At 41.5% G+C, this 17,254-nt stretch overlaps 1 protein-coding gene across 1 annotated transcript in view; it reads left to right on the top strand.

The window, feature by feature from the left end:
- Positions 1-15,436, top strand: part of jak1 (Janus kinase 1) — a 31,282-nt gene extending 15,846 nt beyond the window's left edge. Inside the window, exons 12-25 of the mRNA XM_079574786.1 lie at positions 2,821-2,933; positions 4,134-4,286; positions 4,410-4,497; positions 4,613-4,737; positions 7,044-7,188; positions 10,680-10,831; positions 11,195-11,345; positions 12,008-12,096; positions 12,209-12,401; positions 12,534-12,658; positions 12,738-12,910; positions 13,001-13,118; positions 14,509-14,619; positions 14,810-15,436. Coding sequence (XP_079430912.1) covers positions 2,821-2,933; positions 4,134-4,286; positions 4,410-4,497; positions 4,613-4,737; positions 7,044-7,188; positions 10,680-10,831; positions 11,195-11,345; positions 12,008-12,096; positions 12,209-12,401; positions 12,534-12,658; positions 12,738-12,910; positions 13,001-13,118; positions 14,509-14,619; positions 14,810-14,938 — 1,865 coding nt within the window. The 3' untranslated portion in view covers positions 14,939-15,436. The remainder of the gene's footprint in view (positions 1-2,820; positions 2,934-4,133; positions 4,287-4,409; positions 4,498-4,612; positions 4,738-7,043; positions 7,189-10,679; positions 10,832-11,194; positions 11,346-12,007; positions 12,097-12,208; positions 12,402-12,533; positions 12,659-12,737; positions 12,911-13,000; positions 13,119-14,508; positions 14,620-14,809) is intronic.
- Positions 15,437-17,254: the final 1,818 nt, after the last annotated feature.

Genomic DNA, 17,254 nt, shown 5'->3' with positions numbered 1-17,254 from the left:
TTGTATAAAGCAAATAGAAAAATATTGCCAGTGAACATCCAAGAAATGTTTGAGAAAAGAGAAAGTCACTATAATCTGAAAGGAACAGACGTCTGTAACAAACCCAGGTTCAATTCTAAAGCAATGGAACGAACTGTTCCAGTGACAGGAATCCGTTTATGGAATAAACTCCAGAAAGAAGTGAAAAAGTCAGAAACTCTCCTGGAGTTTAAAATACACATAAAAGCTACAATGTTAAAAAAGTATGAAGTACTTGGACGTGACTAATGTGGGATATTTGATTTGAACAAACATGAACACGACGGTTTGTTTCTTATTGACCATTTGTAAACAGTCAAGAATAAGAAGGTTCTGTATTTTATATATTGAAAAAACTGAATACAAAATACAAACACATCTGTTAATACTGTAAATATTTATATATATATATACATAAGACTGTAAATATATATATGTAGACATAAATACATACCATTTTCCAAAGGACAACAGTGTAATTGTAAAGTGTGAAGTGACAAAAGGGGCAGATATTCTAAGACTTGTTCTTCTCCTCTGCTCCGTTTCATTCATACTGTGTTGACTTGGCGGTTTTATTGTGATTGCATAACATCACTTTTGAATGAAATAAATAAATAAAATGAAAAAAATGAAATGAAATGAAGTAGCACCCATGCTAAAAACAATTAGCATGTCGCTAATATTACCATTCTGCTTCCCGTTAGCTATGAACTGTGCTAAACTCCTTCTTTTAAAGAATTGGGAAATCAGAAACAAGTTTTGACTACAACTTTCGATTTAAATTCAATTTGTCACGTTGGAACATGCGGGGAAAAAATTATAGAGCCTTAAAGCTTTGTTGTTGTTGTATAAATATTTGTTTAGAGTGTAAGGGGATAATAATACACTGCAGTGCCTCCTCTATTAGCAGGAGTTTTAGTGTAGCCAGGCCCATAGTGACAGTGTGTTTACTTCTCAAAAGGGGAAGTGGAAATGACATTAATGTCACATCAAAGAGCATCACACTGTAAATGCAAATGCCACGCGTGTGACACTACGCCTGTGTATTCTAATATTGTTGACGTATTCTATCCTCTTTCTCTTCGACCACAGTGTGCTACTTCTGTCACGGCATTACCTCCGAGGCCGCCACAGACATGCAAGAAGCTCGTGCACGCAACGAGACACATTGTTTTGCCACAAGACGCGCGAAAAATAACATCAGTAGATAAGGCGGCTCGACCTCAGCCCCTGTTCACGGCCTCACCGCCCTGACGTATTAGCCAATGTTCTGGTTTGCCGCAGAGACAGGTAGCAAGTATTGTGCAAAGTCGGCTTATTTTGTGTTTTTCCATAGAACGGACAATAGGCGGCTTTCATTACCTGTAAACAATAGCCACATAACTGCTTTTAGACGCTTGACTTTTCTTTCTTTCTTTCTTTTTTTATTTGAGCAGCTGAGTGTTCATCAGATAACATGACAAAAAACAAACAAACAGATAACAAGTATGATGCCCAAAAGGAGTAGGCAGAAGCAAGGCGCTTGTACACGCCTACCCCCTTCCAAATTGACATAATTCAAAGTAAACGTTTACAGATAGTTACCATAATAACGTTTTGAAAGCATGTCAACTAAGTGCATCCAGTACCATGAACATATGACGTCATACATACTCTTGACATAAGGACAACATACACAATACCATGTCAGTCGATGTCCATCAATCTAAATGTATTAGATGTTGTTAGTATAGAAAAAAATATACATATATGTATGCTCATACATGTATGTAGCCCATTTAAGCACATATTGTGTACATATACATACGTTTATATACATATACAGTACTATAAATATCATTAGAGTGCATAGCCCTTCAGAAAACAAAACAAGAATTTATTTTCCATTTCATTTTTTCATTTTCTTTTTTCCCTCTCTCTCTCTTCTTGAATATGGATAAGCTCTCATTTTCAGCGTATTGATGCCGTATATCCTGCTTAAACCTAAACCTTTGATTTGCTCTAAGGAAGTGCTACTCTTCATTTCCTGATCCAGGTCGTTCCCTAGATCTACTCCACACCGTGAGATAAACATTTGCTTTGCTGTGGTACGGACGTATTGCTTGGTGAAATTATTTATAAGAAGATTGTATTTGACTTCTTTGTTGCAAAACATAAGTTGGATATTAAACATTGACCACTCAAGAAATACAGTCAATGAAAATGAATAAAGTGCAGATTCTGTGGAAAGTGTGATCTACGTGCACAAGGCTTTGCTGTCTGGTCTCTTTGACCTTTCAGTGCAGGCCTAGAGGTAGATGCAGTTTATCACACATGACGTCACTGGTCGGATTTCCAGGCGCTTTCTCTCCATTGAAAATCTGTTATTACAAAGTCCAGACTTTTGTTAAGGTGGAGTTAACAGTGCTTCGGACAGTGCAGGAACTGGCATCTCTTGCCAGTGTGTTGATCTCTTATACTGTCACATAAAAACTATCTGTGGGCTGCACAATTAATCGCAATTGAATCAAAATAGCAAATAGCAAAGACTGCACTTATTTAGGCCGTATATTATCTTTTGCAAAATAGAAAATCTCCTCTCTCCATAAGGTTTTACTGCATATTTACTGCTTCTATGTAGTTTAGACCTCTGATCATATGTTCTGAAATACATACTTGTATTGGTTTAGCAGTTCTTGATTGAGTCTTCTTTCTGTATAAAACCTACACTGTCCACTGAATCTGAATCAGAAATCAGAAAATCATATATTTTCCACAACCTGCAGCTCTGAAGGGGGTTTATTTTGTTTCTCTCATTTGCAGAAGTGTCTAATCTGCTGGTGATCACCAAAGACAGAGCTCTGCTTCCTTCAGCTTCAACACCTGGTGACAACCAGCTCAGCTTCCATCGCATCCTGAAAGAGGACATCGAAGAGGTACACTGTGAAAATGGTTCTAAAAGCTGTTTGCATATCTAATCATACTTTGAATAGCCATCTTCATGAGCTGTACGAGCAAGGACAACAAACCCGCCTTTAGGACACGATTTGCATTTTGTTTGTGTTGAAGTTCACGTACATACAAAGTCGGGTGCTTATGTTTCTTTGATTTATACATGACGGACAAAACTCTGCAGGTCAATCGATGATCCCTCTAAATGTAAAGAATATTACATTTAGAAGGATTTGCCTGATTGTTACGGACATGAACATTTAAAAAAATGTATTGGAAGTTTTCTTTCGTTTGATATAAATGTATGATTTAACTGAGCGTTGACGGAGCTAAGGCTAAGGGGGAGGCGCTTTTGTGAAAGGTCAGTTGATTACAGAAAGAACGTTTCAAAACATTTCACCTTATTTTGGGAGATTTAACCTGAATGAATCAGGCTAGCTTTCCAAAGCCCTGTTTAGTACACACACAAAAAGTGACTGGACAATCTGTCTGTACCATTTAAATCGATATTTTTCTGACATATAAAGATGTTTAAAGTGATTGTCTGTAACTTTGCAAAGTGAAGACAGTGAAAGTAAAAGTAAACAATCAAATTCCTCCCCTCTTTAACCAGAAACCCTTCTTAGTTTGCAAATTGAGGAGAGCAGGAACAGAGTTTTCAAAAGTAAATGATCAAGCTCCTCCCCCTCCCTCTTGATTGGACAGGCTGGTTCACCAGAAAAGCTTGTCTCATTGGTCAACGCTGGAGGATACTAGACTCTGATTAGTTGCCGAGATCCGGGATTGAGGGACTTTACAACAATAATATATACTGTATATTATTACTTACATTACATCAAAATGCAAGACCAGGTGGTGTAACTTGCGCATTTAAAAAAATGTGTGATACATTTATACTTCCAGACTATCACTTTAATCTCGTTTGTATTCTCATTGCTTTATAAGAAAAACACTAAGACAATTTGAAGACAGTTGACACATTTACATAATGAAGCATAATGTGGATTAAATGAACAAAATGATCCAAAACGTGAGGGAATAAACATGCTTGATGTGTGTCTTGTTCATGGAAAATAAGTGTGTCTTATTAATAGAAAATGTATTGATCAGATTGCTCATTTTGCCGTGGTTATTGCTGTGAAGTCCGCTTCATGGTTTTGTTCTCCCGCTCGTTGTATTCTTAGGGAGACCATCTTGGCCAAGGCACACGAACCAACATCTACTCGGGCATGCTGAAGGTGAAGAACGATGATGACGGCGATGCAGGGTATTATTCGTTCCAGGAGGTGAAGGTGGTCCTCAAAGTGCTGGGCTCTGGACACAGGGACATCTCTTTGGTAAGATTGGGACACACCATAGGAATTCCCAGCGCCAACACTACATGAAATATGTATTTTTTTAGCGGGGAGGCAACCTGACTGCTTTTATTCTACTTTTGAAATATTTCTGTTTTCGGACAGGCCTTCTTTGAAACAGCCAGCATGATGCGCCAAGTGGCACACAAACACATCGTGCTGCTCTATGGAGTTTGTGTCCGCAACCTGGAAAGTAAGTGCACTTGCAGTCCGTTATGATCTACACGTTACATGGAAGATGCTGAAAGAGCTAGATAACTGCGAAAGCTGTATTTCTGAGCATAACTACACTTCCTGTATCGTGGTAGATATCATGGTGGAAGAGTTTGTCCAGCACGGCCCACTGGATCAGTTCATGAAGATCCACTCTCCCCTCAGCACTGCCTGGAAATTTCAAGTGGCCAAACAGCTGGCCTCTGCTCTCAGCTACTTGGTATGTTAACAAGCAAATACAACCTCCTAGGTATTTAGATTTCACACACGTCTTGATCACTATCTTACACTTAGAAAATTCCATATATTCAACTCAAACGGCTCATTCAGAGTTTGTTCCCTTTGGCCTTTCTTCATTTCATTTCATTTATTAATTTATTTGAATGGGACAGTGCATATTAATGAACAGACAACTAGTGCTGTAAATATGCCGGATTTAGCTCAAGGCTAGCTTCCATCTGCATCAGGGTTCGACTTACCTCTAAGCCCCTCCTCTCTTTGCTCTCAATCACAACAAACCTTGTCAGGACATGTTAGGAATAGTATCAGAGCAGGCTACGTGGGAGTAGCATGTGTTAAACTGGAGGTGCGTGGTCTAAGCAGAAGGCGTGTCCCCACCGACGATTCAAAGATCACTCAGAACATGTGCGAAAGGCTAGTATGTTTTTGATGAAACTGGTTTTCGCTTTATGTCCTGGTCATAGATGGGGCTGGGCACCTTTAAAGGCCCTATACCTGATTTTTTTGATTGCAAACAGTGAAAAAAGCCACTAAATGTAAATGCTAGCTGTGCTCCTAACTCATTCGTAACTTTCCTAATATATTTGTAGCATCGTAATTCTTTACAGGGACAAATTCATAAGCACGTTTCACAACTTGCAGATTCACTTTTCAGGGTTACTGTCACATAAATGCTGGAAAATTAGCCTGAAAGTTCATAAAATTGATACTAATGCTTTGTAATTTGATCCACACTGTTTCCCCCACAAACGTTTGACTTTGCAATATGCAAAAGGAGGACAAAAAAAATGTCATTCCATTTCTAGAAGTAAAATCAGGCATGGCTCCTTTAAACAATACCAGTATTGAAATAATTACTGCAGGTACCGAAAAAAATCTTTTATCTTTAGTCCCAAGTTTTTCTTGTGAGCGCTGCTGTGGGTTTGGTGTCTTAGCCAGTCAGGTGCTCTTCCAAGATCTGTACGCCCAAAAAAGCTAGGTCTGAAGACAAAAGGAGGTCCGAGGCACAGCCGACTTGTAGCAAAAATCCTTTATTAGCTGAGGGACACCAAAGAAAAGAAAAGAAAGAAAGAAAGTGACTTGGTTGTTTAAGCTGTAGTAAATGATGATTTTTTCCCCCCCTATTTTTTCAAAATAAGTAAAGAAAAAAGAAAAAGCTTTTTTTTTTGTCCAATTTGTTTTCCTAATGCTTTACTTGCTTTTTTTTAATCCCTGATATTCTCCCTATTTCCCCCATTTTGTCCCTATTCCCCCCCCCCCCCCCCCCTTTTTTCCCTCCACTTTTAAACAATTTTTTTCCTTATTTTTGCCACAAATTCTCCCAATTTCCCCCCAAATGATTCCCCATTTTTCACACATTTCTTGACATTGGAGATGAACCCGATATTCTAAATGTGCATATCCTCCTCCACATTATTGTTCTGTTCTCTGGTTCTAGATGACACATACTGTATGTTAGTGTAGGTATGGAAAACGGTGCACGGCCCTATTCATAGCTTTCAAATGGCTTATACTGTATAGATGCAAACATTTACAAGAAAGCTATCGTTAACCCGAGCAAATAAAACTGTGACTTTTAGTGCTCGCCATACACACAGATTACGATGACCTACTCCGGCTGAAATGATGAATTCAATCCTTAACTTAAAACTGTATATGGATTTTAGGAGTTTAAAAATGTCTGTGTTTTCTGTGGCAACTGGCTCAAGCAGAGCAGCAAAACCCCAGTATGGGTCATGGCTTTCCAACATTTGAAATCAAGACCAATTCATGATGACTTTTTAAAGGTTTTTGGCCCTTAAAGGAATAGGCCACCGTTTTTACATACTGAGATACTGAAGGCACGGGGGAAGATCAGACTGGTCCTAAAGAACTCGTCAAAGCTAAGGGAAGAACATATCTCAGTATGTAAAAACGGTGGCCTATTCCTTCAAGCTTTGTTAGATAGAACAGTTACAGGGGGAAGAGACCTTCAGCATTGCGACAATCAGCGTTCTTTGTCTTCTGACACCAGAAGACAAAAAAGCAAGTGCAGCAGCCTTAACAACTAGGCTTGTATTGTCTAGATACCTGCCCACTGTAAGAACACAAAGTATCAAGACTGAAACAAAGGCTGCACATGTCGCCGGATTGGATATTAGATGACGCAATTGCCAAAGAACTCAAAATGTTTCATAATTTTCCTCACTCAGATCCATGGTTTGAATGTTGAGGACATGTTGGATATGGTTTAGTGAGACGTTACAATAATAATGTTTTTTCCCCCTCATATTTGTTGTATATTAGGAGGACAAGCGGCTGGTCCACGGCTTCATCTGTGCCAAAAACATCCTGTTGGCCAGAGAGGGGCTGAATAAAGAAGAAGAAGAGGAGGGGCCGTTCATAAAGCTCAGTGACCCGGGGATCCCCATCACGGTGCTGTCCAGAGAGGGTGGGTACCAGACACACGAGCGCTCTCATAAAGTGAAACCAAAATCTTACGAAACTGTCACAATGGAAAACTCTCAGTTCCTTCTTCTGCCACGCATGCATGAAACAATAGCTAGTCTAGTTCGATAGTGCTAATAGAGCTGTAGGAATAGCTGCCATTATTATTAAACACCAGGCTGCATTTCTTTGTGCATGTGTTTTGGATTTTCTGGTTGATTGACAGTACCAAGGACTCGAGAGCTAAATGACTCAAGTCCAAGCCCAAGCTCCATGCCGCAATATCTGATTTGGCCTATGCCGCAATAATAATAACCCTTCTTGTAAATTACTTCTACGTTGTGCTGCCAAAGGGAAAAGGAAATAGTGAGTGACAGTTTATAGGCCTGGTAATACGCTCGACATCGACTGACGGTAAAGAGGAATTCACGTTTTTTAAAGTCATGCTGCGGAAAAATAATAATATACGCCTTTTCAAACTAAATGTGGCAGTTACAAAGCGACCCTCCTCTCTATGAGCGCGGGTCAAGCGGCAGAGGAGGGGAACGACACGGCCTCATTCCCCTCACTCATCGGATCAGAATGAGCTCGCGCTGCAAATCCAAGTCTCCAGTTGACTCTTATCATCACAACGCCGCCCAAGAAGTGACATCACAAGAATCTAATGAAATACACACATTTGAAGTGTTTTGTCTGTTAGTAGTTAGGCTGAAAGAAAGTTAAACTGATGAACTGCTGAACTAATGAATAAGATGAATAAGACGGTGAAACAGGAAGGCACTTCTTGGGCGGCGTTGTTGTGATTTGAAGTAATGCACAGAGTCAATTAGTCTGACGCAATTAGTAAAGACATTAGAGCTCCATCAAACTCTGGTGCTCTAATGTGCGCTTAATATCTGTCATTCCCTTATTAAAAACATGCCTGAAGTGTTGCCTTGGCACATTCACGTATTTTTGAGTAATCTGTAAAAACTCTGATGGCGGCCATTTTAGGGATAGGTTTGCCTGAGTCCTCCTAGGAACGCCTCCACCTCCTGGAGACGCCTCCGAGCTTTCGTCACCAGCCGAGTAACCAACCACTGCTCCTCAGCAGAACCCCCTCCCCACTGATGCCACAGACAGCGTGTGGAGGGGGCGTGTCGGAAAGGCTCAGAGGTTCTTAAAGAGACAGAGGCCTATTTCAAGACATTCGGTACAGCCATTTTGAGCGAGACATTTTATACAAGGCAGTTATTCTAATTTACTGCATTTACAGACCAACAGAAGGTTTGGTCATCATTGTAGTGTGATATAGACTGGTGCTGTGTGATTGGAAAAAGCATAATACCCCCTCTTTAAAGGCACAGCCCTGTTTTGGTCCGCTCTTGAGGTCTGGTTCTGGAGTGGATGGCATTTAAGTCCAGGACAAACACATGCGCGTCTGAATTAGAAGGCCATCCACCTGTTTAATCGCGTTTCCTGTGTGGCGGTTTTCACTGGTCAATTTCTATGAGATCGTGATTAACAATCCAACATTTCTTTGCATAGCCCCTGGGGTGTCCTGCGTACCCCAGGGGGGCGATTACCACCGTCTGAGAACCACAGGGTTATCAAAATAGCGCATTTGGCAGAGTATTAAAACCGAATGCAGCTACATCACCCTGGAGACGAGCAGGTGATGTCCAACTCCCAGTAAAGTAAGGCGAGGCAAACTTGCTCACAGTGAAGTTTTTCGAGGTGTTTTTCACAAATAAAAGCACCTTAAAGAATTAGATGAATTGATTTCATTTTGTGAGTGAAATGTTTTACAGTTTGGCTTTAATTTTTAGGTTTATATAATTACAACAATCGCAAAACCAAAATGCGTGCGCTCAAAATCCTCAGTCTTGGCGCACTTCTCCATTCAACCTCTGTTTCTCTCTAAGACGGCCAAACCTCTGTTTCTCTCTAACATGGCCACAAATAACATTTCAGCTGGAGCCATCATTGTCAGTAAAAGGATATTTGTCACAATCGATCCACTCACTACATTTCCCACTCTCACTCTTCATTTGGTCTGTAAAAGCTCATCCGCCCCCTTCAGTAACGTCCCGATTGGTCTTCAGACGCTTGACCTCAAATGGCAGCTTCTCGTTTCTATTAGCAGTATGAGCCATGTTGTGTTTGCAAATAGACAAATGGAGGCCACAAGCAGGACTGCAAATGTTTGTGTACAAATGTCCGCTGCTGCAGCTCCCGGGGGAAACACAACCCCCCCCTCCCTCCGCTCCGCTCGTGTTTTCCCAGAACTCCTCCTTTGCCTTTTCAATGTCCATTACTTTGGCCCCCGCCGGATTCCAGTTACAGCGCTGTCCTTGTGCATAGATTTGATTGAGCTCGTAGTGGCTGTGGACAGAGTGCAGCTGAAGTCCTCTGGGAGCGCTCTCTTTTTCTTCCCAGCATCGTCCGATCCTATATGTGCTTAGGTTCTAATCTATTCTTCCGCTTCCTCACTTTCTGCGCTCGTTTCAGTCTTATCTTTCCCACTCACAACCTGTATCCACAAATCTGAAACACCCTCAGCTTCAGTGCCATCAGATTCCTCTTGGATTAAATCGACCAGAGGTTCCCCACCTTGTTTAGTTCCACTCACAGCATTAAACTCTCTCATTTGCTATATACTGTGGCTAATGCTAACTCTACTAATGGAAATGTGTCCTGGTCAGGTTCGCCATCTTACTTATATCATAGTTCATGCGAAAACCAACATAGCCATTATCCATCAATCATGAGTCATGATTCATGACTCATTCTGCTTATCTTCCTGTAGCCATTACATAGTGTGAGAGTGAACACGTTCCATCTGTTTGTGAGTCTAACTCTATCCTGTTCAGGAAATCTGTACTTTCCTCCTATTCTAGCTTAATCATCCCTTTCCTTTTTTTTTTCTTTGTAGTTTTCTAACTCTCACCTTCTCACTGGTCATTAGGAGCATGCTCTTCATTCATTTAAAATGTGTACATTAAGGTTATAGCAAATGTAATATATTTGATCAGAATGTGATGTATGTGCTGTTAATAGAAACTGAATACTGTTTTGTTTTTTAACTCAGACTCATTACTTTTGTGTTGGTGCTCTTAATAGTCAGAACCACATGCTGTCTTCTCTTGGCAGAAAGGGTTAGTTGGCTCTGGTCCATTGTTGACACATGCAGCCTTGTTCCTGTAGCCACTGTGCAAAGGGCAGGTGAGCAGAACAGACAGGTTTAGCACAGCCCAGGGCTGTGAAGCATCATTGTGTTGGCAGTATTTGATTGATTGATTTGATTGATAGCCTTTATTGTCCTCTGTGGGGAAATTTGTGTTGGGCCCATTGCCTGCAGCTGCCACACACACAACCATTCATATTCAAATTCATCGCAACACAATGGTCTCACAACAAGCACAAACAGTTCAGTTAGTCAGTAGCATCAATCCTGATCCCACCTGCAGCAGAGGTGCCGGTCTGCCTCTTGTAAAATCTTTCTCTTGTTTGCAGAGTGTGTCCACCGCATCCCCTGGATCGCCCCTGAGTGTGTGAAGAACACTTCCTCTCTGAGTGTAGCTGCTGATAAGTGGGGCTTTGGTACCACTCTGTGGGAGATCTGTTATGATGGAGAGTGTCCCCTCAAGGACAAAAGGCTTACAGAGGTAATCTGCAGATCATTACATCTTAACGTCGAAATCCTTCCCAACTATGTCCTCATGATCAAAGATTGTGTCTGGTTCACAATGATGTAAAGTGGATTAAACTATTTGACTGAAATCAGATAAACTGCACATATGGATTTGGGACAGTCTTAATAATAACCACCTATTAAAGATGATCACAAGGCATAAATACATACTTTGAATTCTCATTTAAAGCTTAAACGTTGACGTTAGAAACAGACATAAACTGCAAATAATAATAATCGGACTGTTTATGTCCCACCATGTGAGAAGTTGTGAACCACTGCATCCTAATAAGTCCTAATGAAGTAACCTCTTGTTTTCTATGTCTCTGCTGAGCAGAAAGAGCGTTTCTATGAGACTGAGAGCCAACTGGCCACACCCGACGACAAAGACCTGGCCAAACTCATGACCCACTGCATGAACTACGACCCCAAGAAGAGGCCTTTCTTCAGGGCCATCGTGCGGGACCTGGACTTGCTGGAGGCACAGAGTATGTAGTAGCAGAATAAACCCCATTAACACAGCTGTATTGATGCACTTTGGAGACAGGTGTTGCATTTCTAGTCTACTCTAGTTTTACGAAATTGCATATTGATGTGGTGGTCCTGTTTGGGCTGTAGTTCAGAGTCAGGAGCGTGGCGTGGACGCTGTGCATGTTTGCTGTGTCTCTCTCCTCTTTGTGGCCCCAGAGCTGCAGAGAGAGGCTTGTTTACTCAGGCCAGTCAAGCTCGAGGAAGTTCACTCAGTGCACTGTCACTGATGCACCCTGAGCGGCCCCCTCACAAACCAAACTCATGTACTCCCCCTGGTGGACAGACTTATTCATGAGAAACGCAGGCTGCTTGTTGAGATTGCTCAACAAGCCGCACAGCAGGCAACACAAATCCATCACATTATGTCCAAACAAGACTTAAAAAGAGAGAAAATCAGGATCAAAGCCAGAATAAAATGGAACTAAATAATGACAATCCATGACTAAAAGTCAAATGTGTAAATCTCCTGAAATTCACACATAATTTGACTTTTAAGGCTTCCATCATATATAGAAAGTTAAAAACAAATGCTTTCGAAAAGAAGAGTCACAAATTTCATCATTATTTACTGATATGTATTTTTTCATGATCTTCTTCTTTGTTTTGTGTTTGTTTTCAGACCCCGTCCTAAAGCCGCAGCCCAGTCCAATCATCGACCCCACTGTGTTTGAGAAGAGATTCCTGAAGAAAATCAGAGAACTGGGAGAGGTAGCCTTTTGTTTGTTGTTGTTCCTCGTGTATTCGTTGTGATTTTGGTGTGAAGTTTGACACATTTTTAGATTTTAACCCTCATGGTGTGGTGCTCCACTCTCTGTTTCAGGGCCACTTTGGGAAGGTGGAGCTGTGCCGCTATGATCCCCGCGGCGACAAGACCGGCGAGACGGTGGCGGTCAAGTCCCTGAAGCCGGAAAGCCGCGAGGAGCAGGGCAACAACCTGTCCACAGAGATCGAAATCCTGAAGGCGCTCTACCACGACAACATTGTGAAGTACAAGGGCATCTGTCTGGATGAAAGTAAGCCATGAAATGTTTCAGAAATGCTGTAAAGCGGAGCTGCATTTTCCTCGCAGCATCATCTAGGACTTGGCAATCATTTTAGTAGATCACTTACTCTTGGTTCTCTGCTTTTTTTTTTCCTATTTGAAGGCGGGCAAGCTGTCAAACTGATCATGGAGTATTTGCCACTGGGCAGCTTGAAGGAGTACCTGCCCAAATACAAGAGCAAGACCAGCCTGGGCACGCTGCTGAGCTACGCCACTCAGATATGCATGGTACTTTCTTTCTTCATTTGAGCTCGCCTCATTGCTTTTCTACTTGACTTCATTTGAGCGCACTGTTTTCCAACCACAGGGGATGGAGTATCTTGGGACAAAGAATTACATCCACCGGGATTTAGCCGCCCGCAATGTCCTCTTGGAAAACGTGCGGACCGTGAAGATCGGGGATTTCGGCCTCACCAAAAGCATCAAAGAGAATGACGGCTATTACGTTGTGAAGGACGAGAACGAGAGCCCGGTTTTCTGGTTAGTTCGTGAGATCAGCAGTGTTTCTGCCTCAACTGGAGATGAACACAATCGAATGTTTTTATTCATGGTTTATTTGGCCTTTCGTAGGTATGCACCGGAGTGCCTGATGCAGTGTAAGTTCTACCTCTCGTCAGATGTTTGGTCTTTTGGAGTGACCTTGTATGAGCTGATCACCTACTGCGACTCGTCCAAGAGCCCCATGCATGTGAGTGTCCCGACCACTTCCACCGCAGCCACAAACGCTTTCTGCCATGGAGTGTCTCTTCTTTACATATATTCTAGCTAGTCTGAAAACTTGTATTGGAGTGCCTAAAATCCATGTTTGTCATGCAAGCACTAAATTTGGCCAAAATGACTTGGACCTTGGGTTTTAGAAAAAAAAAAACAATCATTCAAAAGCACAATTGTTTTCAGGGTTTCTGATGACATGTGTCATAAATATGCTAAGTGTCAGCCCCTAATTGGTCTCCCTTTTTAACATTTTTTTATTTTATTTATTTCAACCTTGACCTCAGCCCCTTACAAGTTATAGCAGTACTAAGTAGCTTGTTTACCTTAATCTTGTTTACCTTAGTCTTTTGTCCCCCCCTGGTGTCTCTGGCCAGAAAACCACAATTGCAGCTTTCCCTGCTCCGACCCGGAGCACCAATACACACTAATGGAATCATGAAGAAGAAGCTAACAGGCTAACGGGCAAAGCTAACTGTGGGCTAGCGCCACTTTAAACCGTATTTACAGCCAAGTTTGAGAGAAAACAATTATGTCCATTGTGTAATCAGATGTACAATATCCCTCTCTCGCTTTGTCTTTTCTGTCAGTGTAGTATTTACTCTCACGGACAATTAATGAGTGAATAACCGCAACATGCTACGACACCTGCAGTGGCACTTATGGCCCCTAGGGGCATGAGTTACTTAGTACTGCTTTAATGATGTTTTGTTCCAACTCGGCCTCGTTTGGTCTCAGGACGAAACAACTTCTTCTTTTGGGAAAAAATGGCAATAAGGTCATACACAGGATTTTAAAGTTAATTTATTGCAATTGCAATTGTTTAAAAGTATTTTTCATGTTTTCAAACATTAAGACATTTTACTGGCAAAATTGACATTTTGTTTTGGGGCTGGCTGACCAGATTATATAAATTGTACATTACACTACAGTGACCCTTCCTCAGTCCCAAACAGGTCTCTGGGTCCAGCTTTTAGTTTGTTCCCTCCATCATAAATGATGGTAAACATGCTCCCAGATTTTATTAGATGCAACTTAAATGTAAGAAGAAAAGTGATTTGTAAAGTAGTATTTCATTATCTTGACAGGCCATATTAATTTAGTTTAATTTCACTAGAATTGTTGGCTCCATAGAGTCTATTAAGAAGTGTTGTGGCTCTTGGGATCATACACTGTTTCCATTCACTTATAGTAGTGCAGTCAGCAGAAAAACAGAATCAAGAACACTTGCAGCTTTAATCCATTTATAATAAGACCTAAACATTTACTGAACATTTTATTTCAGTGAACAATTTCAAAACATTGTCTAAATGTGTTATGTGTTGTGTTGAGATCAGGTAAGATGATGTTTTTGTGTGTCCACACAGCTGTTCCTCAGCATGATCGGCCCCACTCAAGGCCAGATGACCGTGATGCGGCTGGTGAGCGCCCTGAAGGAAGGAAAGAGGCTGCCTCGTCCTGAAGGCTGCCCGGAGCCTGTAAGAAACCTTTCACTCATTTCCAGCATCTGTGCGGCCAGTGTCAACTTACAGCATGTTGTGTAGAAAATAAATCCTTGATGACTTTTAAGAAATGCCAAAAAGGCCAAAGTATAGCAACGATCCGATGTAGATTCTCAGTCATCCTCCAGCACAGCCCCAGCCTCATATCCGTGTGGTGTCTTTGCAGCTTTACGAGCTGATGCGCCGGTGCTGGGAGCAGGCGCACGAGAAGAGAATCACCTTCAAGTGTCTGATCCAGGAGCTGACCAACATGCAGCGGCATCTTTCCGGAGGACACAGCGACATCAGCGTCTAAAACTCTGTGCCCCTAAAACCCCCCCTGATCCCTGGACCTTCAAATCACCTTCCAAAAAAAAGAAAAAGAAAGGAAAAACTGTAAACGCTTTCAGACTGTGGCGTCCGGGACCACGAGCCGACCCACTGTGAGACTCGAGCGCCAAAAGGAAAAAAATAACAAACTTCAGCCCCGCCCCCGCCCCTTTTGCATGTTTCCACAACAAGACGTTTACTTTTCACATTTACCTTTACGCAGAGTCTACCTTATTTTGTTTTTAGATTTCAGAACGTTGTTTTGTATTTTAGCTGGTGTTCGCCAATGGCTTCACTTCTCCTGAATGTGATTATACTGTGGTTGCAGGAAGTTCTCATGTACTTCCAATATATTATGTAGCAGTCTCATACAAAAATCATATAGATATATATATTTCTTTTGTCATGTCAAAATGTCGACAGCAAGTGCTCTCCAATAACACAATAAGTAACGGAAAAATAAATACGTGTTCGTTTCAAGTTTTGGATATTGATCGACCCGTTACAACAACAACAGCTGAAGACCCATTCCATTGCCCTCGTCGTCAGGCAGCTTTTGAACATGTTTGTGGTAACTTCTAATTACAATACAGCGACGTACAGCCTCTACATAAGCCTGAGAGCAGACGCCGCCATCGCCCAGCCTCGCCGGTCACATCAGCAAGAACGTCTCCCCGGCCACGCCCTCGGCCTTCAACGCACGACGCAGCAAACCACACAAAGAGCCACTCGCAATGTGTAGATTGTGACCCGGAGTGGTGTCATTTCCGTCTTGGTGTTGTGCGTGTGGACTCAAACGTGACTGGGAATGGGAGTTTAGCGAAGAGAAAATACATTAAAGGTATAATTTTGTATTTTCATTCATATTAAAGTATAATCTCTGCAGCTCAGTGAGTAAACATCTGTGTTGACTGTGAATCCAAAGGTAAAATCTCGCGAGTACAGAATGACATTGGGTAGCAGTTTGTTGTGTTTGTGTGTATGATAAGTGCACTTTATCTGCTGCTTCGATGCTGCTGGCAACCCGGGAAAATGTGTTCAGATGTTGAATCCAGCAGGACTTTACTGAGAGAGAAACAAGCTCCCACACAGATGGCCAACCATAATACACGTCTTTGTAAATTGTCTTACGATTGTCAAGTTGATCAGCAGAGGGCACTCCAGCAAACCGTCTGCAGCTTTCAGGTACCACCAAGACAGGCGTGTAAGGAAGAGTGTGGAGATGGTGTTGTTTGGTTGATCTGTTTCAAAAAAAAATCTATTTGTCATTCAAACGATATATTTGTTAAAATCGATACTAGCTTTGATTTATTACTAAAACTATGATTCAAAACATAGAATTCAAATACAAATTCAGGTGCTAAGAAATTATACAGTTGTTTTAAAGGGCGTCCAGAAGCTAGTTTGATTTGAATGGTTCTGTTGTGTTTTGTTTCTCCAAGGGTTCAGCCCGCCGCCGCTGCTGCTGTCGCTGTTCCATCTGACACTGCTGACCAATCGTAGACCCCAACCTTTGCAACAAAGCTGGACAAAATAAAAAGAAGTCATGAAGCTGAGTTGACCCTTTGTCCTCTATCCTCATCTGGCTTTTGTCGAGTTCACTCTGCATTGAATTTGACAAAAGTCAGTGAGAAAAGGGGCTCGACAGCGCCTTCTGTTCAATTTCAATTAGGTTCACTAAATTTCTTAGTTTTCTAAGTTTTTAGAAGGAAATGATATTAATCATACATCCTTCATGCCATACTTTGCATAAAAGGTTTCTTTAAACACACTACCATGTGAAGTGTTTCAACTGTACCGTGTTGCTGACTAAACAGATGTTACACTATTGGTGCAATAGTTTAATATTCTAGTTTTGAGAAAAATCAGATTTAAAATGGCAAATGAATTGTGGACATCCATAAAGTGGTCGGGCATGAGGAAGCCTCTTCTGTCCTGGGTGGGCGGAGCGTGGGTTCCAGTCCTGTCAGTCAGATTTCTATACCTTTCTACCTGTATTTTTATTTTTAAATTGCATTTTATAATAATGAAACTGGGTGACCAGGTGGAGCTTCCAGTGTCATGCTATCTGTCATTCTGTAATTTCACTGGTCTTATATGAGTGCCATTTGAACTGGCATCCTTGAGATTACAGGTGACACAGGCCTTCTTACCAAGCGCAAGAGCTCATTTCATTTCAAATAAATAGTGAACATGATTCCAGAACCTTTAGATTACAGATGGCACATTTTTAATCAAACACCTTCTTCTGAGCTACTGCAATCTTCATTCAGGACCTTTTAAATCTCAGTTCTAAATTAAT

The sequence above is a fragment of the Gobius niger genome, assembly GCF_951799975.1.
Source record: "Gobius niger genome assembly, chromosome: 17".
In the NCBI taxonomy this organism is placed as follows: domain Eukaryota; kingdom Metazoa; phylum Chordata; class Actinopteri; order Gobiiformes; family Gobiidae; genus Gobius; species Gobius niger.
Note: the sequence above shows the minus strand (reverse complement) of the source record. Positions and strands in the feature narration are given on the sequence as shown.